This window comes from Thamnophis sirtalis, unplaced genomic scaffold, assembly GCF_051295495.1.
Source record: "Thamnophis sirtalis isolate CommonGarterSnake01/CBP01778 unplaced genomic scaffold, rThaSir2_p1.2 scaffold_9, whole genome shotgun sequence".
NCBI classification, from domain to species: domain Eukaryota; kingdom Metazoa; phylum Chordata; class Lepidosauria; order Squamata; family Natricidae; genus Thamnophis; species Thamnophis sirtalis.
In genome coordinates this window covers 8162507-8190258 of record NW_028261389.1, presented here as the reverse complement: position 1 = coordinate 8190258, position 27752 = coordinate 8162507, and the positions used below count along the sequence as shown (strand labels likewise).

At 44.8% G+C, this 27752-nt stretch overlaps 2 protein-coding genes across 3 annotated transcripts in view; one reads left to right on the top strand and one right to left on the bottom strand.

Annotated features, from left to right (window-relative positions):
- IRAG2 (inositol 1,4,5-triphosphate receptor associated 2) overlaps nucleotides 1–1267 on the top strand; it is a 73842-nt gene extending 72575 nt beyond the window's left edge. Inside the window, exon 37 of the mRNA XM_087722530.1 lies at nucleotides 406–1267. Coding sequence (XP_087578656.1) covers nucleotides 406–643 — 238 coding nt within the window. The 3' untranslated portion in view covers nucleotides 644–1267. The remainder of the gene's footprint in view (nucleotides 1–405) is intronic.
- On the bottom strand, nucleotides 1142–26805 carry DNAI7 (dynein axonemal intermediate chain 7). 2 transcript variants are annotated; one of them, XM_087722754.1, is made up of 14 exons: nucleotides 26722–26805; nucleotides 25115–25206; nucleotides 23214–23315; nucleotides 21426–21563; nucleotides 19119–19265; nucleotides 15344–15447; nucleotides 14428–14710; nucleotides 11668–11782; nucleotides 9588–9751; nucleotides 7467–7617; nucleotides 5021–5235; nucleotides 3912–4082; nucleotides 2220–2333; nucleotides 1142–1559 (listed from the first exon to the last, which is right to left on the bottom strand). In XM_087722754.1, exons 1-14 carry the CDS (start codon nucleotides 26765–26767, stop codon nucleotides 1281–1283), a joined length of 2121 nt encoding a protein of 706 aa, XP_087578880.1. In that variant the 5' UTR covers nucleotides 26768–26805; the 3' UTR covers nucleotides 1142–1280. The 2 variants fall into 2 exon arrangements, with proteins under 2 accessions (XP_087578880.1, XP_087578879.1); XM_087722753.1 differs by having other exon boundaries at nucleotides 9594–9751; nucleotides 26722–26803.
- Nucleotides 26806–27752: the final 947 nt, after the last annotated feature.

Genomic DNA, 27752 nt, shown 5'->3' with positions numbered 1-27752 from the left:
CGGGGGGAAGGATACTGCAAAATCTCCATTCCCTCCCCACTCCAGGGAAAGGATACTGCTAAATCCCCATTCCTTCTCCATTCCTGGGGAAAGATACTGCAAAATCTCCATTCTCTCCTTGCTCCCGGGGGAAAGATACTGCAAAATCTCCATTCCCTCCCCACTCTGGGGCCAGCCAGAGGTGGCATTTGCCAATTCTCCAAACTACTCAAAATTTCCACTACCGTTTCTGCAGAATCGGTCAGAACCTGCTGGGGTTCACCCCTGGCATACAGGCCAGCTAGGTGACTTTGACCCAATCATCAGGGGGGCTGTGAGTTCTATTCCTCACTTGGTGAGTTCTTAGACTTTGGAATGGAGGCCATGTCTACTTTTCCATGCTTTTCCCCTTCCTCTCTTCTGCAGGTGTACGAGAGTGTCTTCTTGGGCTCTTAGGACTTTCTTCTCCGGGATTAGCAAAGCCGTCTGCGTCTCCGTCTTTGCCATTGTGCTCTTTGCCATCCTGATAACTTTTGTCATGGGATTTTCCTTCCATCAACCTGTGGAGGCCTCCCCCGAGGGCACTGGGACCGCTTGGACCTCCGTACAGAAATTCTTGTGGCCATACACGCGCCTCCTCCACCACGGACCCCCGCCTGTATAATTCAGCAGTATTCAGAATGGGTTTGGTTTTCTTTTTCTCTACTGCATCTTGGCAACTCCTTAAGGTGGATGGACTTCAGCTCCCAGAATTCCCCTGGCCGGCTGGGGAATTTTGGGAGTTGAAGTCCACCCACCTTAGAGTTGCCAAGGCTGGGAAACAAAACCCTCTTCTGGAGTCTGTTCAGCATGTAGTCTTAAATTGAATAATCAAGCAATTTAGGTTTATCCCATTTTAAATGTCTGACTGTAGAGAAAATGGAATTTTAATGCACCATCTAATATTTCTGTTAATAATTCCGGGACCATGCCATTCAGAAACAAAATACGATTCATTCTTTTCCGGCCAAGGAAGTGGATCTTCTGAACGATTGCAACGCCTTATTGTTTTTAATTTTGTCCCTCGTTCTCTCCCCTCCCACCCACCCACCCCAAATCTCACCAAAGAGCTTATAGAAACAAAATATTTTTTTAAAAAAAAAAAAAAATTTCAGGGCCCGTAGACTATCCATAAATGGCTTATTTATTTTTTCCTTTCTTTTTTTAAAAAAATGTCTGAAGCGTGATTTCTTCCACCTCTTAGTTGACTGGAGTGTCTTTCAGCTCTAATAAAGTTCTTAAAAAGCGGCTTTTGTGATGTGTTAGGAGTACGTCAGCACCCTGGTGGCCAAGAGCAATTGGTAGACGGCGTCGATGAAGAGGTAGTTGCTCTGCCTGACGCGGTCCATGGCGTCTTTGCTCCCGGTGTCTTTCAGGAGGTGATAGAGAGTGGAGTGGAATTCGGAGCCTTCCGCGATGTTCTTGGAGAAAACATCGCTCTCCTCGTCGATCGCGAGCTTCTGAGCTCTTTGGCTGTTGAACATGTAGAGAGCCCATTCTTCTTCTTGGATCTGCTCTTCTTCGCTCAGATGTTCACAGGCCTGCAGTTGGGCAGGAGAAAGAGAGGGTGGACAACCCCACCGGATTCTGAACGGGCCCTCGGTGCTCTCTAAGCTTGGTTGTTTTCTTGTAGTCATCGCAAAGTCATTCTCCTCCTCCTCCCCTCCTCCTCCTCCTCCTCCTCCTCCTTCCCCCCAAACCACACTCCCTTCTAGCACTAATGATGTTACCTAGTTGGGTAATGAAACGTCTACAAGAAAACAACCAAGCTCGGAGTACACTAAGGACCCTGTCATTTCAACCCTGAGCTACAAATACTCTCCTTCAGAAAGAACTGTTTTTTTTTTTTAAAAATGAAAGAATATAATGGGCAAAGTTGCATGTTTACTGGCAAAGTTGACATGCAACACACACAAAAAAAAGCAGAGACTTCTTTGTGTTGTCGTAGCCACCCACACGTTCTCTTGGACTCAAGGACTCCACATGTCATCTAAACCATGCTTTGCCGACATCCCCGGTTGCTTGACGGGCTTTATGACTTGTTTTTGTGCTGATTTGGTAAAAACACAGAAGGGTTTTTGGGGGGTTGGGTGGGCTGGACAGGTGTGAATGATTGGTGATATTTTGATTGGTGTTAACCACCTGCATGCCACCCAGAGTGGGGCCTTGGGGAGAGCTCTACTACAGCCACTCACTCCTACCTTAAAGACCAGATTGTTCTCTCCACTCTTCAGGTTCCACTTGCTCCAACCAAAGGCAAAAGAGGTTGCAACAAGGGACATTTGCTGATAAACCATCATTTCTGCCAAGAACATCTGTAAAAAAGTAGATTAAAATATCCAATGAAGTTTAGCACAGGAACAAGGCCCAACCCTGATTTCTCTCTCTTGAGGCTTCTGTCTTGATGCTGATCTATATTACCTCCTCCTTTCTATCTATCTATCTATCTATCTCAGATTGATTGATTGATTGATTGATAGATGATAGATTGATTGATAGATGATAGATAGATGATTGATAGATAGAGAGAGAGAGAGAGAGAGAGAGAGAGAGAGAGAGATAGATAGAGATAGATAGATAGATTAGATAGATAGATAGATAGATAGATAGATAGATAGATAGATAGATAGATAGATAGATAGATCATCTATATATATATCGTATTTTTTCAGAATAAAATTCTGCCTACCAGGTATTCATCTGGCTAAAGTGCTTAGTCTGGTCAGCTTCAGCACATATGTTTGGTGGTTTTGAGCATGCATGCTTTAAATCCCCTGGTTGGGGATAAGAAAACAGCTTCTAAACCACAGCTGATCGGAGAAAGCAGCAATGAGAAAAGCAGGTAAAGCATGGAAGATAGCTTCACTCGTTAGCAGCTCATTAGGGCTGAAAAACAGCTTCGAAAAAGCTACATTTGGGATAGAAGACCACCCAAATTTTCAGCCTGGGGGGGGGAGTGTGTCTTATACTCCCAAAAATATGGCATATCTATCATCTATCCATCTCATATCTGTCTATCGCATTTGTCTATATCATCTGTCTATGAATGGATGGATCTGAAAATTATCATCTGCTAGCTAGCTAGAGAGAGAGAGAGAGAGATGATGTAGGTAGGTAGGTAGGTAGGTAGGTAGGTTGATTGATAGATAGATAGATAGATAGATAGATAGATGATAGATAGATAGATAGATAGATAGATAGATAGATAGATAGATAGATAGATAGATAGATAGATCTGATAATGATCTGTATATTGTGCCGAGTCCACGAGTCTTAAATTTGCTAAGGTGGAATTCAAATAATTTAACAACCGGTTCTCTGCCCTAATGACCAGCTGGGTAGGCGTGGTTCGGTGGGCATGTGACTGGGTGGGCATGGCCAACTCAATGTCACTCACGTTGATGGGCACTTCGCCTTAGCTGTTACAATGTCATAAGGGTTAACTGGAGAGGCAGTTTCTGTAAGCAGGGAGAAGAAAGATTAGGCTAGAAACAGCACCAGAATGTTTCCTTCCTGCCTTCCTTACAGGATTAGCCCTGTAAAGTGGGGAAAAAACAAAAGGAGATTTCTTCCAACAACCGGTTCGAACTGCTTAGAAGGTTAACAACTGGCTCTCCTGAATAGGTGCAAACCGGCTGAATCCCACCACTGCCTCCTGGTGTAGGTGAAGGACTTTAAGATTTGAGGACTTAGAAACTTCCATGCTAGAGACTTCCATGTTGGCTGAAGAATTCTGGGAGTTGAAGTCCACAAGTCTTAGATTTGCCAAGATTGGACACTCCTGTCCTTAAAACATGGCGGACAACCCCGAATGGCTGCATTCCCACACCACCTTACCCAAACGGGACCCATGAAATGAGGAAGCGACAGAAAATGGCTTCCCGTCTGCTTACTTTTTTGTTCACGCTGACATACTTTGAGGAGTATTCAGCGGGGAAGATATTCATGCCAGCTCTCTTCAGGACCATCATGAGGGCCATGGGTGACATCCATTTTTCTCTCAGCCCCATAAGCAGGTCAGAATCTTCGATGGTAGCCACAGAGTAGATCATGCATTGATTGTCCTGTCTCGGAAGAAACGGCCGTTTCAGATTTTCCAAAGCAGGGAGCAAAATGACCGGCTTCGGCTTACGTCCACAGTATAGGCCCAAACTTTCTGTTGCTAAGCGAGGCAAAATATGCAGCGACTCGCCCTTCATTTTGCAAGCTTTTTTTGCCACAGTTGTTAAGCGAATCACTGCAAACGTTAAGTGAATTGTGTGGTTATTAAGCGAATTGGGCTTCCCCCATTGATTTTAACTGTCGGAAGCTGGTTGGGAAAGTTACAATTGGTGATCACATGACCTCAGGACAGTGCGACTATCATAAATACCAGCTGCCAGCCCCCCCCCCAACTTTAATCATGTGATCCTGTGGATGCTGCAATGGTCGTAAGCGTGGGTCATAAGTCACATTTTTTCAACGCCGTTGTGTCTTTAAAGGTAAAGGTTCCCCTCGCATATATGTGTTAGTCGTTTCCGGCTCTAGTGGGCAGCGCTCATCTCCGTTTCAAAGCCGAAGAGCCGGCGCTGTCCGAAGACGTCTCCATGGTCATGTGGCCGGCATGACTAAACACCAAAGGGGCACGGAACGCTGTTACCTTCCCATCAAAGGTGGTTCCTATTTTTCTACTGGCATTTTTACGTGCTTTTGAACTGCTAGGTTGGCAGAATCTGGGACAAGTAATGGGAGCTCACTCTTTTACGCAGCGCTAGGGATTCGAACTGCCAAACTGCCGACCTTTCTGATCGACAAGCTCAGCGTTTTAAGCCACTGAGCCACCGTGTCCCATGTATTGTTTCTTTTAACAGTCACTAATTAAATGTTTGCAAGTCGAGAACCGCCAGTACTCTGAATAGCAATAGCAGTAGCACTTAGACTTATATACCACTTCATAGGGCTTTCAGCCTTCTCTAAGCGGTTTACAGAGTCAGCATATCGCTGTCGGTTGTGTCCCACGTACCTTGATGTGGATCTGGACCTCGGCAAAGGTGGTGAGGATGGTAAAAACAGCTTTGTCGGGGCCGACAGGCTGGAGCTCCCAGGCTTGATACGGCATATTGAGGTGAGCATCCTGGAGCAACGTGATGGTAAAGAAGCCGTTCATTCTAAAGGAGATCTCCTTCCCTTTCATGCTGTAGTTCACCTCCCCAATGTCATCGGTTCTCCAGTTTCTCCCTTGCACATGGAAGAAAAGAAAGACCGCATGTGTTCCCCGGAGATGTTTACATTTGTTATAACTGCCCTTTTCCAATGGGCTTCATGCTTAATCATAAGAGAATTGGGAGGGACCTGGGAGGCCTTCTAGTCCAGCCCCCTGCTCAAGCAGGAGATCGAAATGCACAGCTACAGTATAGGTGGTACCTTGCTCAACAGTAATAACTGTGAAAGGGATCTTGGAGTCCTAGTGGACAACCATGTAAATGGGAGCCAGCCGTGTGCAGCAGCTGCCAAAAAAGCCAGCACAGTTATGCAGCCAACATAGGCTGCATAAACAGAGGGATAGAATCCAGATCACGTGAAGTGTTAATACCACTTTATAATGCCTTGGTAAGGCCACACTTGGAATACGGCATCCAGTTTTGGTCGCCACGATGTAGAAAAGATGTTGGAACTGTAGAAAGAGTGCAGAGAAGAGCAACAAAGACGATTAGGGGACTGGAGGCTAAAACATATGAAGAACAGTTGCAGGAACTGGTTATGTCTAGCTTAATGAAAAGAAGGACTAGGGAAGACATGATAGCAGTCTTCCAATATCTTAGGTGTTGCCACAAAGAAGAGAGAGTCAAGCTATTCTCCAAAGCACCTGAGGGCAGGACAAGAAGCAATGGGTGGAAACTAATCAAGGAAAGAAGCAACTTAGAACTGAGGAGAAATTTCCTGACAGTTAGAACAATTCATCAGTGGAACAACTTGCCTCCAGAAGTTGTGAATGCCCCAACACTGGAAGTCTTTAAGAAGATGTTGGCTAGCCATTTGTCTGGAATGGTATAGGGTTTCCTGCCTAGGCAGAGGGTTGGACTAGAAGACCTCCAAGGTCCCTTCCAACTCTGCTATTGTATCTTTGTTATTATTATTTTGTAATCCTGTTTAGTCTCTTCTTAAAAGTCTTTAGTGATGGAGCACCCATGACTTCTGGAGGCCAGCTGTTTCACTGGTTAATTGTCCTCGCTGTCAGGAAGTTTCTCCTTAATTCCAGGTTGGTTCTCTCTTTGATTAGTTTCCATCCGTTGCTTCGTATCCTGCCCTCTGGTGCTTTATAGGTTGACCCCCTCTTCTTTCTGGTAGCCTCTGAGATATTGAAAGACTATTATCATGTCCCCACTAATCCTTCTTTTCTCTAGACTGGCCATACCCAGTTCCTGCAGCCGTTCTTCATAGGTTTTTGTATTATATTATATACTAGCTGATAACCCAGCATTTCCCGGGTATTTATTTATTTATAGGGGGGGAAATATCCGGACCAAACGTAATTTTAACGTTGGATTTTCCCCCTTACCAGAGGGAGCCCCCTTGTGGAGTACTGTGAAATCATTACCATGGCAACTCCACTGCGCTGTACAGTAGAAGGCACTTTACGGCAGTACAGTAGAAGCCACTTTACAGCAGTACAGTAGAAGCCATTTTAAGGCACAACAGGCTGTATCTTAACAGAACACACACTCTGAGGGGTGTTTTACCCCCACAGTATTTTTCTCCAGAGGGTAAGTCATTCGTGTTTGATTGAAATTGCTCAAGGCATTCAAGAGTTATGCTGGAACACACACGCGCGCACACACACACACACACAATTTTATATATCATATATTATTATATTAATCTCTCTGCATTACTGGAAGCAAAACATCTCGGTTTATTCTGGGAAAGACAGAAGATGAGCCAAGTATGAAAAACCTGAGGCCCACTACGCCAGTCACTCAGGATGGTTCTCCAAACTGCTTCTTGTCCCCTACCCGATTAGCCTTCTTATATACCCCAGGGGGGAAATTACTGGAATTGTAGTCCAGCCATATCGACCGGTTGCCAGACTGGTGGTGGTTCTGAATGATCTACAGGTAGTCCACAACTTACAACAGTTCTTTTAGTGGCCCTTTGAAGTTAAGGGACTTATGACCATTTTTCACACCATTGCAGCATCTCCATGGTTACATGATCAAAATGCAGACGCTTGGCAACTAATGCATATTTATGACGGTTTGCAGTGTCCCAGGGGGGTCACATGATTCCCCCTTTTGCGACCTTCTGACAAGCAAAATCAACAGGGGGAGCCCAGATTCACTTAACGACCGTGTCTCTAACTTAACAACTGCAGTCGTTTGCTTCCCAACTGTCGGTCGTCACTAACACAGGAAAGCAGACCTTAAAACCCAGCGGATCCTCGCAGCAGTTGTGCTAGAAGTGTGCCGTACCTTGATTATCCCATCTTGCGATCAGCGGTTCTTCAAAGTAGATCACAGAATCGGAAAGATGGATCGTGATCCCCACGGTCACCGCTGAGTTGTCTTCAGAGTCCTCACATGACGCAGCGTAGGGGTAAGTCTCTAATCCCGTATCCAAGACCTCCAAGCAAAGGAAGGAAGGAAAATTGAGCCGTTTGGTAGAAAGAACAACATGCCCGTCCCCGAGTCTAAACTGTACGATGAACGACAGAGGGAACGAGGTACGTCTCTACTTCAGTAGTGGCAAACCTTTTCGGCACTGAGTGTCCAGAACCGGAACGTGTGTTCATGTGCATGCATGTCCACCAGGGGTGGGTTTCAACCGGTTCGCGGCGGTCCCTGCGAACCGGTTGGTCGCCGAACCCGGAAGTAAGTAACATCCAGGAACAGCGAAGGGCGCGCCTCCCCGCCCGCGGTCCTTACCCAGTTTTGATAAGTTCTGCGCTTCCACGCATGCGCAGGACGCATACAACGCATGCGTGCACCGCGCGCATGCACAAGGACACCGCCGGCCCCGTTCCAACCGAACCGGTTGGAACGGGGCAAGAAACCTACCCCTGATGTCCACACACCAGGGCACCAAAAATCCGAAGACCAGGTGGCCGACACACACATGCCTATTTTTCAGCTGTTTTTTTGTCATTTTGGGACTGTGTTTAGGCCGTTTTTCGGGCCATTTTCAGGAAGTTTTCTGGTGCTCCAGCCTGAAAAATGGCCTGAAAACGGCTGGAAAAATGGTTAGAAAACAGCCCAGAAAACGGCCTGTTTTTTGGCTGGTTTTTGTCATTTTTTAGCCTGTGTTCAGGCCATTTTTCGGGCCATTTTCAGGCAGTTTTCTGGCGCTCCAGCCTGAAAAATGGCCTAAAAACTGCTGGAAAAGGGCTTCCTTTTTGGCTGGTTTTGGCTGGTTTTCGGGCTATTTTCAAGCCATTTTCTGGTGCTCCGACTTGAAAAACGACCTGAAAACAGCCGGAAAAACAGCTGGAAAATGGCCTGTTTTTTGGCTGGTTTTGGCTTTTTTTTGGGCCGTTTTCAGGCTGTTTTCCGATGCTCCAGCGTCCGCAAAGACCAGCTGTCCAGCGCATTTCCCCATAGAGAGGGCTCTGCGTGCCACCTGTAGCACTCATTCCCTAGGTTCTCCATCACGGGTTTAGTCTAACGAAGAGAAAATTAGAGATGACATGACGGTGGTCTCCCGTCCTAGAAGGGTTGTCACAAAGATGATGGAGGCAACCTATTCCCCAAAGCACCTGCGGGCCGCCTGGATAACTACAGAGAGAACTAATCTAGGACTAAGGAGAAATTTCCTGAAAATGAGAACAATCGATTCTCTCCAGAAGTTGTGGCTCTTTTATCACTGGATGTTTTTGAAAAGAGGCTGGACAGCCATCTGTCTGGAATGGTTTAGGGCAGAGCAGTGGGTTCCAGCTGGTACACCCCAGGTGGCGCAGCGGTTAGGGTGCAGTACTGCAGGCCACTTCAGCTGACTGTTATCTGCAGTTCGGCGGTTCAAATCTCACGGGCTCAAGGTTGACTCAGCCTTCCATCCTTCCAAGGCGGGTGAAATGAGGACCCAGACTGTGGGGACGATATGCTGACTTTGTAAACCGCTTAGAGAGGGCTGAAAGCCCTATGAAGCGGTATATAAGTCTAACTGCTATTGCTTTGCTATACCAGTGGCCGCTGGGAGTAGCGGCCACCGTACTGTAACAGTACTGTAACCCACCCACGTTCCTTACCTATTTTTAAGCCAACCGGGCTATTTGTGCATGCGGGTGCAGCATACGGTGCCTGCGCAACCTCTGCCGAGCAGCTGGAGCATCGCAGGACAGTGGGTGCGCATGCGTGCGCAGTGGGTGTGCATGCATGCGCGGTGCGTGTGCCCAAGGGGGACACCCAGCCCCATCGCAGCGTACCGGTTGCGACGGGATCTGGAACCCACCCCTGGGGCAGGGGGTGTCAAGCTCGCGGCCTGCAGGGCAGATGTGTCATGCGCTAGCCACGCCCATTCTAGCGAGAAAATCAGATTTGGGAAGGAGAGGCCATGGGGCGAGCCATCCCTCATCTCAGCCTCTCTAAGGTGAACATTACTTCCACGATGGTCCATCCTTTGACTTGCTTGGCTTGAGGTGGGAGCTTCAGCAAATTGCAGTGGTAGACGCCCCCCACCGACATGAACTGGTGCAAATCCACCGTGTAATCTTCAAGGATATCCAACTCACTGATGTCAAAGAGCCGCAGGGCTGAAACGTGAGCTGGAAAAAGACAAGAAAAGTAGGAGGTCTTAGTTCTCTTGTCCTTCTGCATTGCCAGCAATCCCTCGTTCTACCTGAGGAGGCCGTGGACAAGCAAGGTACCGCCCCCCTGGTCAAGGCCTGGAAGCTTCTCCAATTGATTGGCTGCTGGGTTTGCCTTTTTCGGCCAATGGAGAATGGGGCTTGGGATGTCACAAAGTCTTATTACTTATTTGTTTGTTTCCCCTGACTTGGATATTTTTTATAGACACCTCAAGGTGGCACGTATATCTCATGCTCCTCCCTCCTCCCGGTTTCCCCACAACAACCATGTGAGGTGGGATGGGCTGAAGCAGAGTGACTGGCCCAAAGTTACCAAGTTGGCTTCCATGTCTCAAGCGGGAGTTGAACTCACTGCCTCCTGGTGATTGGCTCAAAGGCACCCTAGTGAACTTTCAGGCAGGACTAGAACTCACCGCCTCCTGGTGATTGGCTCAAAGGCACCTAGTCAGCTTTCAGGCCTTAAGGCAGGACTAGAACTCACTGCCTCCTGGTGATTGGCTCAAAGGCACCTAGTGAGCTTTCAGGCCGGACTAGAACTCACTGCCTCCTGGTGATTGGCTCAAAGGCACCTAGTCAACTTTCAGGCAGGACTAGAACTCACTGCCTCCTGGTGATTGGCTCAAAGGCACCTAGTCAGCTTTCATGCCTTAAGGCAGGACTAGAACTCACTGCCTCCTGGTGATTGGCTCAAAGGCACCTAGTGAGCTTTCAGGCCGGACTAGAACTCACTGCCTCCTGGTGATTGGCTCAAAAGCACCTAGTCAACTTTCAGGCAGGACTAGAACTCACTGCCCCCTGGTGATTGGCTCAAAGGCACCTAGTCAGCTTTCATGCCTTAAGGCAGGACTAGAACTCACTGCCTCCTGGTGGTTGCCTCAAAGGCGCCTAGTCCACTTTCATACCTAAGGCAGGACTAGGACTCACTTCCTGAGTACTGGCCCAAAGTCACCTGGCCAGTTTTCATCCCTAAAGCAGGGCTACCTTGTTTCCCTGAAAATAAGACCTCCCTGGATAATAAGCCCAATCGGGCTTCTGAGTGCATGTGCTAAAATAAACGCTACCCCCCGAAAATATGTCCTCCTTGAAAATATCGCAACACAGCAGCAGCCATGAGGTGACCACTCTCACCGCCTCCCACACCTCAAAAATAATAAGACTTCCCCGAAAATAAGGCCAAGCTCTTATTTCACGGGTCAAAAGAAAATAAGACCCTGTCTTATTTTCGGGGAAACATGACAGTCTGAATTCTAGTCTGGTGCCTTCAGCCCTAGACTAAACTGGCTCTCGCTTGCCAATGCTCTACTGTTACAAAGGTTTTGGCTGAGAGCTGATTCCCACAAGGTCAAAGGAAACAGACGGATACAAAATCGGTCTAACTTTCTTGATTAAAACAAAGGACAAATGGAAGTGGGGCTTACTTGCAGCCGAAAATGGAGCTTTTGGCTCATTGCACAACTTGGGGGGGGGGGGGGGGGAAGGCACAATCGCTGGAATTGTTGTTGCAAAGTGATTGTGTCATTTATTTATTTTTTTGCCTTACGACTGTGTTACTTAACACAGCCAAGGTGGCGCAGTGGTTAAATGCAGCACTGCAGGCTACTGCTAGTTCAGCAGTTCAGCGGTTCAAATCTCACCGGCTCAGGGTTGACTCAGCCTTCCATCCTTCTGAGGTGGGTGAAATGAGGACCCGGATTGTTGGGGGCGATATGCTGACTCTCTGTAAACCGCTTAGAGAGGCCTGAAAGGCCTATGAAGCGGTATATAAGTCTACTGCTATTGCTATTAACCATGGCATTCCCGGTCCCAGTTACCATCATTAAACCGCAAGGCCTAATCGTAAAGGGACGTCCTTAGTCAGAGTGGGACCACGTTACCTCTGGAGGTGGACCGAAGGAAAAAGGAGCTTTTGTAATGATCTTCTCTACTTCCAGAGCCTCGGGAGCTGCTGCTCCTCCTCCTTTCCGAATAACTGAAGACATCGCTAATGGTCTACGAGGAGGAGAAGACATCAGCCTATAGGACAAGTGCTGGCCAGTTGAATGATATTTATAAATCACTTTGGAGGCTGCAGTCTCTCCTTTGATTAACGAAATATGAAAGTCACGTAAAGCTGGCAAAATCAATAGAGAGTTCAACCCTATTGTTCAAAATGTGTTTTTAATAAGAGAGCAGTAGACTGTCACTTATCTGAAATGGTATTGGTTCTCCTGCTTGAGCAGGGGGCTGGACTAGAAGACCTCCAAGATCTATCCTATCCTATCCTTTTATTCTATTCTTTTATTCTATTCTATACTATATTATACTATCTATTTTCTATTTTATATAGTCTAGTCCTATTCTATTCTATTCCATTCTATATTCTATTATTCTATTCTACATTCTATTCGATTCTATTCTATTCTATTTTCTAGTCTAGTCTAGTCTAGTTCTGTTCTATTCTATTCTATTATTCTATTAAATATTCTATTCTATTATTCTATTCCCTCTATTCTCTATTCTATTCTATTCTATTCTATTCTAGTCCTATCCTATCCTATTTCTCTAGTCTAGTCTAGTTCTATTCTATTCTATTATTCTATTCTACATTCGATTATATTATTCTATTCTATTCTCTCTGTTCTCTATTCTATTCTAGTCCTATCCTATCCTATTTCTCTAGTCAAGTCTAGTTCTGTTCTATTCTATTCTATTATTCTATTCTACATTCTATTCTATTCTATTCTATTATTCTATTCTATTCTCTCTATTCTCTATTCTATTCTATTCTAGTCCTATCCTATCCTATTTCTCTTGTTTAGTTTAGTCTAGTCCTATTCTATTCTATTCTATTCTATTCTATTCTATTCTATTCTATTCCATTCCATTCTATTTTCTATTTTCCAGTCTAGTCTAGTCCAGTCCCATCCCGTCCTCCTATTCCATTCCGTTCCATTTAAATATACTGTATATATTAAGTGTTTATGTCAAAGTACCTGGGGGGAGCAAACTGCTTCCCTTTTGCCTTTCAGCTCCACCCTAGGAGCCTTCCCGGCAGAAAACCATTTTTGTATTCCATTTGTGCTGATAAATAAATGAAGGGAGAATAGTATAGATCTATTTCAAGCTATTGAGCTCTCATCAGATAGCCATACTCTTACTGGGATATATATATATTTGCCTGTACGCGAACAGAACCCAAGTCTTCGGCTCACTTATCCAGTAAGACGATAGACTGCTTACAACCGATCACCTTTTTGGATAAGAACCAAGAGACTCAATGGACAGAAGGGCTCAAAAGAGTCACGGTGGAGCATGGAACTGTGTGAATGAAGCCAAGGACTCTTTCTACACAAGCAAGTAAATGCATTGGGTAGTTGCCGCCGCCATCTTGATTATTTTGACCCATCCTTGCAGAGGCCCCGATAACAACGTGCTATTCAGGCCAGTCCTTGAGTTCCGTCCATTTGTTTAGCGGAAACATTTAAAAATACAATGGCGCTGAAAACAATGAACGTATCAGTGGCCCTCGATGTTCTAGCCATCAGATCAGGAGATAAAAATTTAGACCTGTCCCTGTGTAGATAGTCAGCCCCACCCCGTCCTAGCGAATTAAATATTTGGGGGGATGTTAAAAAGGCAAGATAGAATATTTCCCCTAAAGGAGAAATGGGGAAAACTCTCAAGGGAGGCAAAAATCTCTCTTGATTTTAACATATCATTCCCTTTAAGAATTGTGGAGTGGAATGAAAATAGAATATTTATATATGTAAATATTAGCCTATAGGAATTATAAATGTAAAGAGGAAATCGTAAATGTAAAACGAAGAGCAACAAAGAGGATTAGGGGACTGGAGGCTAAAACATATGAAGAACGGTTGCAGGAACTGGGTATGTCTAGTTTAATGAAAAGAAGGACTAGGGGAGATATGATAGCAGTCTTCCAATATCTCAGGGGCTGCCACAAAGAAGAGGGAGTAAAACTGTTCTCCAAGGCACCTGTGGGTAGGACAAGAAGCAATGAGTGGAAACTAATCAAGGAGAGAATCAACTTAGAACTGGCAGTTAGAACAATTAATCAGTAGAACAACTTGGTTCCAGAAGTTGTGAATCCTCCAACAACACTGGAAGTCTTTAAGAAGATGTTGGATAGCCATTTGTCTGAGGTAGTGTAGGGTTTCCTGCCTAGGCTGGGGGTTGAAGACCTTCCAACTCGGCTATTGTAAAATTGTAAATTTGAATGGAAAGTATGTAAGATGATAAACAAAATGGGATATACTGATGTCTTAGGAATGGGAAGAATGGATGGTGAAGTTGGTTTTTTATGTTTTGTTTTGTAAAACGTTTAATAAAAATTACTTATTAAAAAAAAGAATTGTGGCGTGAGGTGGTGGCCTAGAGGTAGATCTCTCGCCTCCCAATAAGGAAAGGCGAGATATTTCTCTCTCTGGGTACACTGAGAATATATCTGCTGAAACAAAACTCCGCACTGGCGACAGGCAGGCATCCGGCCAGTAAAAACTTAGCTCCATTCAGTTGCCCGGTGAACCCTACATTTATCTTTTGCTTGAGCAGTTTGCAAAGTGTGCCCATGGAGGGAATGTTACAAATCCTCGTAATGTCCTTTTTTTTTCTGGAAGCTTCTGCCCCCGCCTTACCATGGTTCTCGCCGAGGCGTCCGTTTTGATCTCAGAAACGTCTTTTAGGGTGTCCCGGTCTTCGGTTTGGATTTCTGTTTGATTGCTGGACTGAGTCACCTCCGTCACCGTGGATGGGAGGTCCAGTTTCGGGAGCTCTTTGGGGAAATCGTGAAAAGGCGATAAATGGTCATAACGGGTGTGCAAGATGCGTACGGCCACATCGCAGGTGGTCAGTGGCTTGGGAAGCTCAAACCCGTGGCAGGGTTGCTTGTCCTTGTCGTAAAACAATTGGTTCCGGAATCTGACGGGGAGAAATGGAAAAACCAAGGTTATATATAGGTAGTCCTCGACTTACGACCACAATTGAGTGTGTTGCTAAGCGAGACATTTGCTAAGTGAACTTGGCTTGTGAGGAGTTCGCAAAAGGGGATCCCACAGGACCTCGAGACACGGCAACGCTGTTACCTTCCCACCAAAGGTGGTTCTTATTTTTCTACTTGCATTTTTATGTGCTTTCAAACTGCTAGGTTGGCAGAAGCTGGGACAAGTAGCGGGAGCTTACTCCATGCGGCACTAGGGATTCGAACTGCCAAACTGACCCACCTTTTTGATCGACAAGCTCAGCGCCTTAGCCCCTGAGCCACTGCGTCCCTCTACAGTACAAACTGCTAATTATCATAGCAATTATGTGTTTGTGCATGCATTGGAAAGCAGAAACTAGACACACGTGATTTTTGCTTAGTGGCCACGATGCTTAGCTCCAAGTCGCAGGTATGGGAGGACTACCTGTATGTTGTAACAGACTGCATCGTTGACACACTCACACCCATGATTTCTACGAGTTACTTCCCAGTTGTGGCTCATCTCCAGATGATCATAACATGAAGCTTTGCTACGGTGTTTTTGATGCGTTCTCAAAGAACGTCATTTCTACCTTGCATTCTTCTTGAGATTGGCCCAAAGGCACAGCGTAATGTCCTTCTCTTTCACGACAAGTTCCATATTTCCGCTCTCCGATTCTCCGTAACTACTGGCTTGCTGTAAAGAGCATTAGAATGAAGAAAAAAAAATTTTTTTATTGAAGGTTTGTAAAAAAAGGCAAGGTTTACAAAATACAAAAAAAAGAAATAGAACTCATTACGTATTTACAGCGCAAAAGGCAAAGATTCATACATATGTATACATAGTTCATTTCACCTTGCCTAGTATAAAACTAGGTTACTAATTCTATGCAGGTATTTATAACGGAACTTTCCTATCAGATCATCAAAGTTTTTTCAACACTGTAGTCTATTGATATTACTTGTAGGTGAATTCTCACCTCTAATACTTTTCTTATCTCATTTGTTACTTAGTCTTTGTATATTGTATATTTAAATTGTTACTTAAGTCATTTTAAGTTAATCAAATATCTCATTTCGTATCTTAATTCTCATTGTCTTTCTTATCAAACCATTTGTATAATTTCTCCCAGGCTTTGTAGAAGTCCGTGTCTTCTTTTTCGTTAATCAGCATTGTCAATCTATTCATTTCCGCTATTTCTAAAATTTTATTCATAACCATAGTACTAGTGGGGGCATTTTCTTTCTTCCAGCACTGCGCATATGCGATTCTTGCTGCCGTCAAGATATGGACGAGTAAATATTGATTAGTTTTAATTATTTTTGGATCTATTATCCCTAATAGAAATTTAGGAGCCGAGGTGGTGCAGTGGTTAGGGTGCAGTACTGCAGGCCACTTCAGCTGACTGTTAACTGTAGTTCAGCGGTTCTAATCTCACCAGCTCAAGGTTGACTCAGCCTTCCATCCTTCCGAGGTGGGTGAAATGAGGACCCAGACTGTGGGAGCGATATGCTGACTCTGTAAACCGCTTAGAGAGGGCTGAAAGCCCTATGAAGCGGTATATAAGTCTAACTGCTATTGCTATTGCTATTGCTAAATTTTATAAACAAATAGACCGATTGTCTGAGACAGATAAAGGTCTCTCTAATTGCTGTTGTAAATATAACAAACCCGAAAGGGCACTTTATCACGCGGGGTGGAGTTGCGTGAAAAAGTGAAAAGACTCTGGACACAAATACATGCATTGGGGACACACACACACACACACACACACACACCCTATGACGAGGATGCAGAGAGATTTTAAAAATAATATCTAGATGCATCTAGAATTTTTCTTACTAGAACTTATGGATAGTCATTCAGAAAAGGCTCATGGACAATTAGTTTTATACATGGTAACTGCAGTGAGGCTATTATGTTGATATTTGTTACAGATTTCAGCTCCTTCTAATTTATTCTGACCCAGGTTTCCTTAAAAATCAAGAACCAAAGTCTTGGTCCCTGCAAAACCTCTTTTATTTACACAACTGTGAATTCCTTTCATTCACAGTCAGCAAGGCTGGCAAACACTCTTTCCAAGGAATGTTTATCAACACGAACCTTATCTCGCTTGGAGAGCTGCCAGATAACTAGTTTCCAAACGCAGAGAAGGCAACGCTTAGCATAGAGTCTCTTATAGTCACAAACAGAATTTTTCACTCTTGAAACAACTGAATGAACGAATTGTTTCCTGCAAAAAGCCCCCTCCCCATTTGCTCCTCTTTTGTTTCCTGTGGGAGGAGCCAAATCACCTCCAAGGCTTTACTTCTAAGTCGACCCTGCTTTCTTAGTTGTTCTTGTCTTCTGGCAGCTCTGCGCATGCGCACACTGGGAACAGGCTCCAGCTGTTCTTCTGCCTCACTGCTATCTAGCTCCCTCTCTGCCTCTGACGCAGAGCCCTCGTCTGAGCCTTCCCCAGCCTCCAGGACTGGCCCATGTTCCTCCCCAACCTCCTCACTGTCCGATTCTGCTGCCAGCTCTGCTGGCCGCCAGTGGGCCACAACATACAGTAAGTGTTAGCCTTTCTGATCCCATCCTCACAAATTCATCTATTTTTAGATATTTTGCTTTTGTTACATATGCCCGTATTTCCATCTTTTAAACTTCTAAATTTTAGCAAGGAGTTTATTATTTATTTATTTATTTATTTATTTATTTATTTATTTATTTATTTATTTATTTATTTATTTATTTATTTATTTATTATTAGACTTATATACCGCTTCATAGGGCTTTCAGCCCCCTCTAAGCGGTTTACAGATTTTTTAGCAAATTGAGTCAGCAAATTGCCCCCACAGTCTGGGTCCTCATTTCACCCACCTCGGAAGGATGGAAGGCTGAGTCGACCTTGAGCCGGTGAGATTTGAACCGCTGAACTGCAAATCACAGTCAGCTGAAGTGGCCTGCAGTACTGCACCCTAACCACTGCGCCACCTCGGCTCTTATAAGTTCTCTGCCCGGTTGTTGGGTGGGCGTGGCCATGGTGGGTGTGGCCTAGTTGGGCTCCTACACTACCGGGGGGGAGGGCTTTTTTTGCCTTCCCTGGACTCTGGAAGCTTTGCACGAGTCTCCGGGAGGGCGAAAACAGCCTCCCCAGGATCTGGAAGCCCTCTGGAGGCCGGAAATGGGCCCGAACTTCCGGTAGGCCTGTCTTTTGCCCTCCCCGAGCTTCCGTGCACACCCTGCACTTACTTCCATCCAAAAGGCCATGTGGGGACTCCTTCTACATGGGGCTGCCCCTGAAGAGTGTTCGGAGACTACAGTTGGTCCAGAATGGAGCAGCGCGAGCGATATCGGGTGTACCTAGATACACCCATGTTACACCCATCCTCTGCGAGCTGCACTGGCTCCCTATTGGTCTCCGATCGCGCTTCAAGGTGCTAGTCATTACTTTCAAAGCCATACATGGCTTAGGACCTGGCTATTTGAGAGACCGCCTCCTGCCACATACCTCCCAACGACCAATAAGATCTCACAGGTTGGGCCTCCTCTGGGTGCTGTCGGCCGGACAATGCCGGCTGGTGGCCCCTCGGGGGAGGGCCTTCTCTGTAGCTGCTCCGGCCCTATGGAATGATCTACCCGTAGAGATCCGGACCCTTTCCACTCTCTCGGCCTTCCGAAAAGCCACTAAAACCTGGCTGTTCCGGCAGGCCTGGGGCTGCTGAACAATGTTCAGCCCCACCTTGACAGAATGGATGGTGTGTTATTTTTAATAACTGTATCTTTTTATTCTTGATTTTTAACTTTTTTATCTTGTCTCTGTAAGCCGCCCAGAGTCCTACGGGATTGGGCGACATACAAATTTATTAAATTTCAATTTCAATTTTTCTCCTGGGCAGTGTTGGGTAGGTGCAGGGGTGGGTTTCAGGTGGTTCGCGGCGGTCCCCGCGAACCGGTTGGTCGGCGAACCCGACCAACTTCCGGGAACGCCGAAAGGTCCACCCGCCCACCCGCGCTCCTTACCCGGTTTTGACGAGTTCTGCGCTTCCATGCATGCGCAGGACGCATACAGCGCCTGCGTGATCCTCCAGGAGCAGCTGGAGCATCGCACAGATGCTAGTACGCATGCGTGCACTGCGCGCGTGCACGAGGACGCCGCCGGCCCCGTTCCAACCGAACCGGTTGGAACGGGGCGAGAAACCCACCCCTGGGTAGGTGGGGCCAGCCAGGAGTGGGATTTGGGGATTCTCCGAACTGCACAGAATCTTAGCTAGAGGTTCTCCCGAACCCCTGCAAACCCCCGCTGACCGTCGAAATGAGAAGCATGTCAATCCACGCAATCTGAAGATCAGAGAAAAACGGCGATGACGGCAAGGCCCACTTACCTTCAGCAGATGTTCTGTGGCTTGGTTGTACTTAAGATGAAGCATGCTCTGCAACAGCACAATGGTCTCCTGGTACTGAATGACCTCACTGAAAGAGAGCTCGTCAAACGGAGTCTCCAGGACGTACATTTCTAACTTGGTGATGAGCTGGAAGACATTCCACGGCGTTAGAAGACACACACACACTCATGTATTGTGTGTATATTGTACATCACCTCCTTTTCTGCCCTGCGCTTATCTTCCACTTATACAATACAATACAATAGCAGAGTTGGAAGGGACCCTGGAGGTCTTCTAGTCCAACCGCCTGCTTAGGCAGGAAACACTACACCACTTCAACAAATGGCTATCTAACATCTTTCCAGTGTTGGGGCATTCACAACTTCTGGAGGCAAGTTGTTCCACTGATTAATTGTTCTAACTGCCAGGAAATTCCTCCTCAGTTCAAAGTTGCTTCTCTCCTTGATTAGTTTCCACCCATTGCTTCTTGTTCTGCCCTCAGGTGCCTTGGAGAATAGTTTGACTCCCTCTTCTTTGTGGCAACCCCTGAGATATTGGAAGACTGCTATCATGTTTTCCTTAGTCCTTCTTTTCATTAAACTAGACATACCCAGTTTCTGCAACCGTTCTTCATATGTTTTAGCCTCCAGTCCCCTAATCCTCTTTGTTGCTCTTCTCTGCACTCTTTCTAGACTCCCCACATCTTTTCTACATCGTGGTGACCAAAACTGGATGCCGTATTCCAAGTGTGGCTTCACCAAGGCATTATAAAGTGGTATTAACACTTCATGTGATCTTGATTCTATCCCTCTGTTTATGCAGCCTAGAACTGTGTTGGCTTTTTTGGCAACTTGCTCTTATATAGGTAGTCCTCAACTTACAACCATTTGTATCAGTGGTGGGATGCAATTTTTTTTACTACCGGTTATGTGGGCGTCACTTTGTGGGCGTGACATGGCTTGGTGGGTGTGGCAGGGGGAAAAACTGCAAAATCCCTCCCCCCACTCCAGGGGAAGGATACCGTAAAATCTCCATTCCCTCCTGATCAGCTGGGACTCGGGAGGCAGAGAATAGATGGGGGTGGGGCCAGTTAGAGGTGATACTTACTGGTTCTCCAAACTACTCAAAAATTCCACTACCGGTTTTCCAGAACTGGTCAGAACCTGCTGGAAATCACCTCTTATTTGTTTAGTGACTCTCTAGTGACTGCACTGCAGCAGCATTGAGAAAAGCGACTTATGAAAAGCAACTTATGTCCTCACAATCCCCTGGTCAAAATTCAAACGCTGGGCAACTGGCATGTAATTATGACGGTTGTAGGCCTAGGATCATGTGATTATGTTTTGCCGAGCTCCTGACGAGCAAAGTCAATGGGGAAGATGGATTTACTTAACCACCCCAGTGAACCACTTAAGAACGGTAACAAGAAAGGTTGTAAAACGGGCCAAAACTCACTTAACAACAGTATTGCTTTACAACAGAAATTTTGGCCTCAACTGTGGTTGTACGTTGAGGACTGCCGTTACGTATTGTATTTTTATATGGTTTTTATTTTTTTCTCACATCACACTGAGAGGAATTGGGCAGTATTTAAAATAAAGTAAAGTAAAATGAAGTAAAGTAAAAGTAAAGTAAAGTAAAATACAATACGATAAAATGATAAAATGATAAAATGATAAAATGATAAAATGATAAAATGATAAAATGATAAAATGATAAAATGATAAAATGATAAAATGATAAAATGATAAAATGATAAAATGATAAAATGATAAAATGATAAAATAATGATAAAATGATAAAATGATAAAATGATAAAATGATAAAATGATAAAATGATAAAATGATAAAATGATAAAATGATAAAATGATAAAATGATAAAATGATAAAATGATGATAAAATGATGATAAAATGATAAAATGATAAAATGATAAAATGATAAAATGATAAAATGATAAAATGATAAAATGATAAAATGATAAAATGATAAAATGATAAAATGATAAAATGATAAAATGATAAAATGATGATAAAATGATAAAATGATAAAATGACAAAATAATAATGAAATAACAAAATAACAAAATAACAAAATAGCAAAATAGCAAAATAGCAAAATAGCAAAATAAATAACAAAATAACAAAATAACCAAAAAAATAACAAAAAAACAAACAAAACAAAAACAACAAAAAACAAAAACAACAAAACAAAACAATGCCAATCCTGCTCCCTGGGAGAAGACACCTGGCCTATCTCTGACTGGAGGAACCACTATTATGGGATAGAACAGTGGCAGGGACTTACTTCCAGCACCTTGCTCCCTTTCTCAACCACCGTCGTAGTATCGTTCTGGGTCTCTTCTAGCCACAAGCTCATAAAAGTGTTGATTTCCTGGAGAACGGTTGGGTCTGGGCTGCCATCACAACAGGTGTAATGTTCCCACTGGAGAAACACCAAGACATTCCATCAGTGGATAGAGAGAGAAAGCAGAGAAGATTTGGATGGATTTGAAACAGAGGCAGGTAAACAGATTTGTAGGACCAGTCTCTTGTTCACGGGTAGTCCTCGCTTAATGACCCATTGCTTTAAAAAGCTACAGGTAGCCCTCCATTTACAACAGTTCATTTAGTGACCGAGATTATAATGGCACTGAAAAAAGTGACTTTTTCACACTTACAACCGTTGCAGCATCCCCGTCAAAATTCAGAAGCCTGGCAACTGGTTCATACTTACGACCAGTATTGTCCAAGGGCCCCTTTTGGGACCTCCACCCAAGCAAAGTCAATGGGAAAGCCAGATTCACTTAACAACCAGGCTACCAATTTAACAACTGCAGCTAGAAAGTTCGTAAAAAGGGGCGAAAATCATTTAACAAATGTCTCACTTAGCAACATAAATTTTGGGCTCAATTGTAGTCATACATCAAGGACTAGCTTGTACTTCTGGTCAGGTCTGAGTTAATACTGTCATCGCCACACACAATGCCACGTAGTAACTCTTTCAAACGTTGTAAAAGATGCTTTCATACCTATATGGCCTGGCCCAGGATTTGTCATTGTTTTTGCCCTTTTCTGGCAGAAAGTGGCAAAAAACACCCTTTCGATATGCTGGATTTGCTTAATGACCATGCGGTTCACTTAATGAATCTCTTAATGACCATGGCAATTCACTTAATAATCATCAGAAAATAGTTAGGTCAGGAGGTGACCTATTTAATGACTCTAGTGCCGGGATGGCGAACCTGTGGCAAGCGTGCCATACGTGGCACGCGGAGCCATTTGTCAGGGCACGCGAGGCGTTGCCCTATCACCTGGCCAGCGCGCATGCGTGCACTGGCCAGCTGAGTTCAGCCTTTTTTAAAGCCATTTTTCGCCCTCCCCAGGCTCCAGAGTCTTTATAGGAGCCTCCCCTGCCCCGCCGCCAATCCGAGGCCCTCCGGAGGCTTCAGGAGCTTCCGTGAAGCCTCCGGAGCGCAAAAACCCGGCCCTATTGGCAAACTGGAAGTTCAGGAACGGATTTCCTGTTTGCTCAGAGGGTCGGTTTAAGCCCTCTGGAGGCTTCAGGGACCTTCAGGAGGTTTCCCTGAAGCCTCCGGAGGACTAAAAATGGCCCAACATGCAAACTGGAAGTTCGGGAACGGATTTCCAGGCTGCCCGTTGAGCCATTTTTCTCCCTCCTGAGGCTTCCCTGAAGCCTGGGTAGGGCTAAAAATGGCTCCAGAGGGCCCAACAAATTTCCGGGGTGCCTGTTGGGCCGGTTTTCCTCCTTCCATAGGATTTAGGAGGCTTTCCTGAAGCTTGCGGAGAGCAAAAAATGGCGCTATGCACAGAGTGTGGCCTACGCGCATGTGCGGGAGGGTTGTGTGTGCATGCACGGGGGAAGCGCATTGCATTATAGGTGTGGGCACGTGTGCGGGAGACCCTCCCCCAAACTCCCCCCGCTTATGGCACGCCTGAACAAAAAGGTTAGCCCTCACTGTTTTATAGCAATGTAGATTTGTTCGCAAAAGATTTGCATCCTTTAAAAATTACACCGTGGATTCCATTTTTCCCTCGTAGGGAGCAGGACTCAAATATTCCAGGGCCCATGTACCTTAGCAAGTGCTCTACTTTTCAACTTCCACTGGGACGCGAGCAAAAAGCTCTCTTCTAACTCAGAAATTTCAGCTAACTCCTCACCCCGGCGTTCTTGATCCTGTAAGGGACACAAGAAAAAGGGTCTCTTATTTATTTTCAACGCTGCGTAGCCCATCGCAACTCAACTCCTTCTCCTTGAAGATCACTCAGAAGCTGCAACGGATCGAAAAGGCAGCCTATGAACCATTCTTGCTTTATCCAAGATAAATACAGTATATAGATGGTACCAGTGGTGGGTTTCAAATTCTTTTGGAACCTACTCTGAGGGTGTGGCCTCCTTTGTGGGAGTGGCTTGCCGGCCATGTGACCTGGTGGGAGTGGCTTGCCGGCCATTCTCTCTCTCTCTCTCTCTCTCTCTCTCTCTCTCTCTCTCTCTTTCCTTCCTTTTGTCTCTGTCCCTTTTTTCTTTTTTTCTTTCATCTCTCTCTCACTCTTTTTCTTTCTTCTTTCTTTCTTTCTTTCTTTCTCTTTCTCTCTCTCTTTGTGTGTCTGTCAGTCAGTCAGTCAGTCTGTCTGTCTGTCTCTCTCTCTCTGTGTGTGGGGGGGGGGCAGTGGTGGGTTTCAAAAATTTTTGGAGCCTCTTCTGTAGGTGTGGCCTGCTTTCTGGGTCCACTGGTGGAACCTCTTCTAACTGGTTCGGTAGATTTGACGAACCGGTTCTACCGAATAGGTGCGAACTGGTAGGAACCCACCTCTGGATGGTACCTTATTCAATAGTAGTAACTGTGAGAGGGATCTTGGAGTCCTAATGGACAATCATTTAAATATGAGCCAGCCGTGTGCAGCAGCTGCCAAAAAAGCCAACACAGTTTTAGGCTGCATTAACAGGGGGACAGAATCAAGATCATATGAAGGGTTAATACCACTTTATAATGCCTTGGTGAGGCCACACTTGGAATACGGCATCCAGTTGTGGTTGCTAGGTTTATAAAAGATGTGGAGACTCTAGAAAGAGCAAAGTAAGAGCAACGAAGATGATTAAGGGCCTGGAGGCTAAAACATATGAAGAACGGTTGCAGGAATTGGGTATGTTTAGTTTAACAAAAAGAAGGACTAGGGGGGACATGATAGCAGTCTTCCAATATCTCAGGGGTTGCCACAAAGAAGAGGGAGTCAAACTATTCTCCAAGGCACCTCAAGGCAGGACAAGAAGCAATGGGTGGAAACTAATCAAGGAGAGAAGCAACTTAGAACTAGGGGGTGACAGGATGGCAATGTTCTAATATTTGAGGGGCTGCCACAAAGAAGAGGGAGTCAACCTGTTCTCCAAAGCACCTGAGGGCAGGACAAGAAGCAATGGATGGAAACTAATCAAAGAGAGAAGCAACCTAGAATTAAGAGGAAACTTCCTAACAGTGAGGACAATCCACCGATGGAACAGCTGGCCTCCAGAGGTTGTGAATGCTCCATCACCAGAGATTTTTAAGAAGAGATTGGACAGCCATTTATCTGAAATAGGATAGGGCAGTGTTTTTCAACCTTGGCAACTTGAAGATGTCCGGACTTCAACTCCCAGAATTCCCCAGCCAGCATTCGCTGGCTGGGGAATTCTGGGAGTTGAAGTCCAGACATCTTCAAGTTGCCAAGGTTGAGAAACACTGGTATAGGGTTTCCTGCCTGAGCAGGGGGCTGGACTAGAAGACCTCCAAGGTTCCTTCCAGCTCTTCTTATTCTGTTATCCGTGAAAGGTGCATGGGCTAACATTGGGCTCGGTGGTGAGATTCAATTTTTTTTTTACTTCTGGTTCTGTGGGGGTGGCTTGGTGGGCATGGGGACAGCCAAAGGGCCGGATTCAGCCAAAGGGGCTGAAAAAATGTTCCCTAGATAATATCCACAGCAGGATCTGAGGGAGCTCACTTTAGCTTCAAGGTGTTCTGTTTTCTCTCTCTCAATGCGTTCCTTTTCCGCCTTCACAGCTTGTTCCTGCTCGGCGCGTAAGCGGGCTTGCTCTGGGAATAAAATAGGAGACACGGTTAATGAGGTTTTATTTGTATTTGAAGGGACACGCCGGCTCAGTTACTAAGACACTGAGCTTATCGAGCAGAAAGATCGGCAGTTCGGCGGTTCGAATTCCTAGCGCCGTGTAACGGAGTGAGCTCCCGTTACTTATCCCAGTTTCTGCCAACCTAGCGGTTTGAAAGCAGGTAAAAATGAAAGTAGAAAAATAGGGACCACCATTGGTGGGAAGGTAACAGCGCTCCGTGAGCCTTTGGCGGTTAGTCATGCCGGCCACATGACCATGGAGACGTCTTCGGACAGCGCTGGCTCTTCGGCTTTGAAACGGAGATGAGCACTGCCCCCTAGAGTCAGGAACGACTAGCACATATGTGCGAGGGGAACCGTTACCTTTACTGTTGTGTTGTTTGTTATGTTATGTTATGTTATGTTATGTTATGTTATGTTATGTTATGTTATGTTATGCTATGTATTGTTATGTTATGTTATGTTATGTTATATTTTATATATTTTTAATTTTATTATTTATTTTATTTTATTATTTTTATATTTTATTTTATTATTTTTATATTTTATTTTATTATTTTTATATTTTATTTTATCATTTCTATATTTCATGTTATCTTATTTTATTTTTATTTATTTTATTTACTGATTTGATCACCCTGATTTTATTTTATTTTATATTTTATATATGTTTTATTTTATTTTTTATTTTATTTTATTATTTTAATATTTTCTTTTATGCTATTATTTTTACATTTTCTTTCATTTTATCATTTCTATATTTCATTTTATCTTATTTTATTTTTATTTATTTTATTTACTGATTTGATCACCCTGATTTTATTTTATATTATATTTTATATATGTTTTATTTTATTTATTTTATTTTATTATTTTAATATTTTTGTTTATGCTGTTATTTTAATATTTTCTTTCATTTTATCATTTCTATATTTCATTTTATCTTATTTCATTTTTTATTTATTTTATTTACTGATGTGATCATCCTGATTCCTTGAACCCAAAGACAAGGTAGTCCTTGACGTACGACCCCAACTGAGCCCAGGATTTCCATGGCTAAGGAAGACAGTGGTTTATGTGAGTTTCGTCTCATTTTACGGCCTTTCTTGCCACGGTTGTTAAGTGAATTGCTGTGGTTTCTGAGTTAATAACCCGGTGGTGAAATGAATCAAAGTCCCTCATCAACTTTGCTCATCAGAAAGTCGCATAAGGGGGTCAAACGACCCCAGGATGCTGCAACGGTCGTAAGTGTGAGTCACTTCCCAAGCGCCTGAATTTTGATCACGTGGAGATGTTGCAACGGTCGTAAGTGTGAGTCACTTCCCAAGCGTCTGAATTTTGATTACGTGGAGATGTTGCAACGGTCATGAGTGTGAAAAAAAAGTCATTTGTTTCAGTGCCATTGTAACTTCAAATGGTCACTATGTGAACCGTTGTAAGTCAAGGACTACCTCTAACACAGAGGGTCAAAATCCACCTACCTTCCTCAAGCAGTCGCCTTTCCTCCTCTTCCCTTAGCATCCTCATCCGTTCAGCTTTACTAATCTTCTTAGTACCAGCAGACTGAATCCAAACAAAATAATGGAAAAGAAAGGAAAGGTTAAGGCACTTCTAAAAAGGGCAGAGCAGAAGGGGGACGCCGTATATTTCTTGTTCTGAAAAACATATTGGTAAAAATATAGCCACTTTTCAAATTGAGGAGACATGATTAGTTTTGAAACTGTGGAAAGGAAGATGAACTGACTTTTATTCTCCTCCTAGCTGTTAACCCGGCATTGCCCAGATATTTGTTTATCCTGTATAAAACATTCACAAATGTCCGGACCAAACGTATTTTCTAATTAATGTTGAATGTTCCCCCTTACCAAAGGGAGCCCCCTTGTGGAGTACTGTGAAGCCGTTACCATGGCAACTCCACTGCGCTGTACAGTAGAAGCCATTTTCCGGCAGTACAGTAGAAGCCACTTTACAGCAGTACAGTAGGAACGGAATCCGGAACCCACCACTGCTTCAGCGGCAGCTGGTGCTGGCAGGGGGTGTCAACAAGTTTAGGTCAGTTTGAGGAGGACACAACAGGCTGTGAGTTTGTTAATCATTCCTCCACTTACATCCCATCAGGGGTGGGTTTCAGGCGGTTCGCGGCGGTCCCCGCGAACCGGTTGATCGGCGAACCCGGAAGTAAGTAACTTCCGGGAACGCCGAAGGATCCACCTGCCCGCCCGCGTTTCTTACCCGGTTTTGATGAGTTCTGCGCTTCCACGCATGCACAGAACGCATACAGTGCCTGCGCGATCCTCCAGGAGCAGCTGGAGCATCGCACAGGCGCTAGTACGCATGCGTGCACTGCGCGCGTGCATGAGGACGCCGCCGGCCCCGTTCCAACCGAATCGGTTGGAACGGGGCGAGAAACCCACCCCTGCATCCAATAATAATTCCAATGCTGGCTGGGGAATTCTGGGAGTTTACACATCTTAAATTTGCTAAGGTTGGGAAACACTGCCACAATGGATTG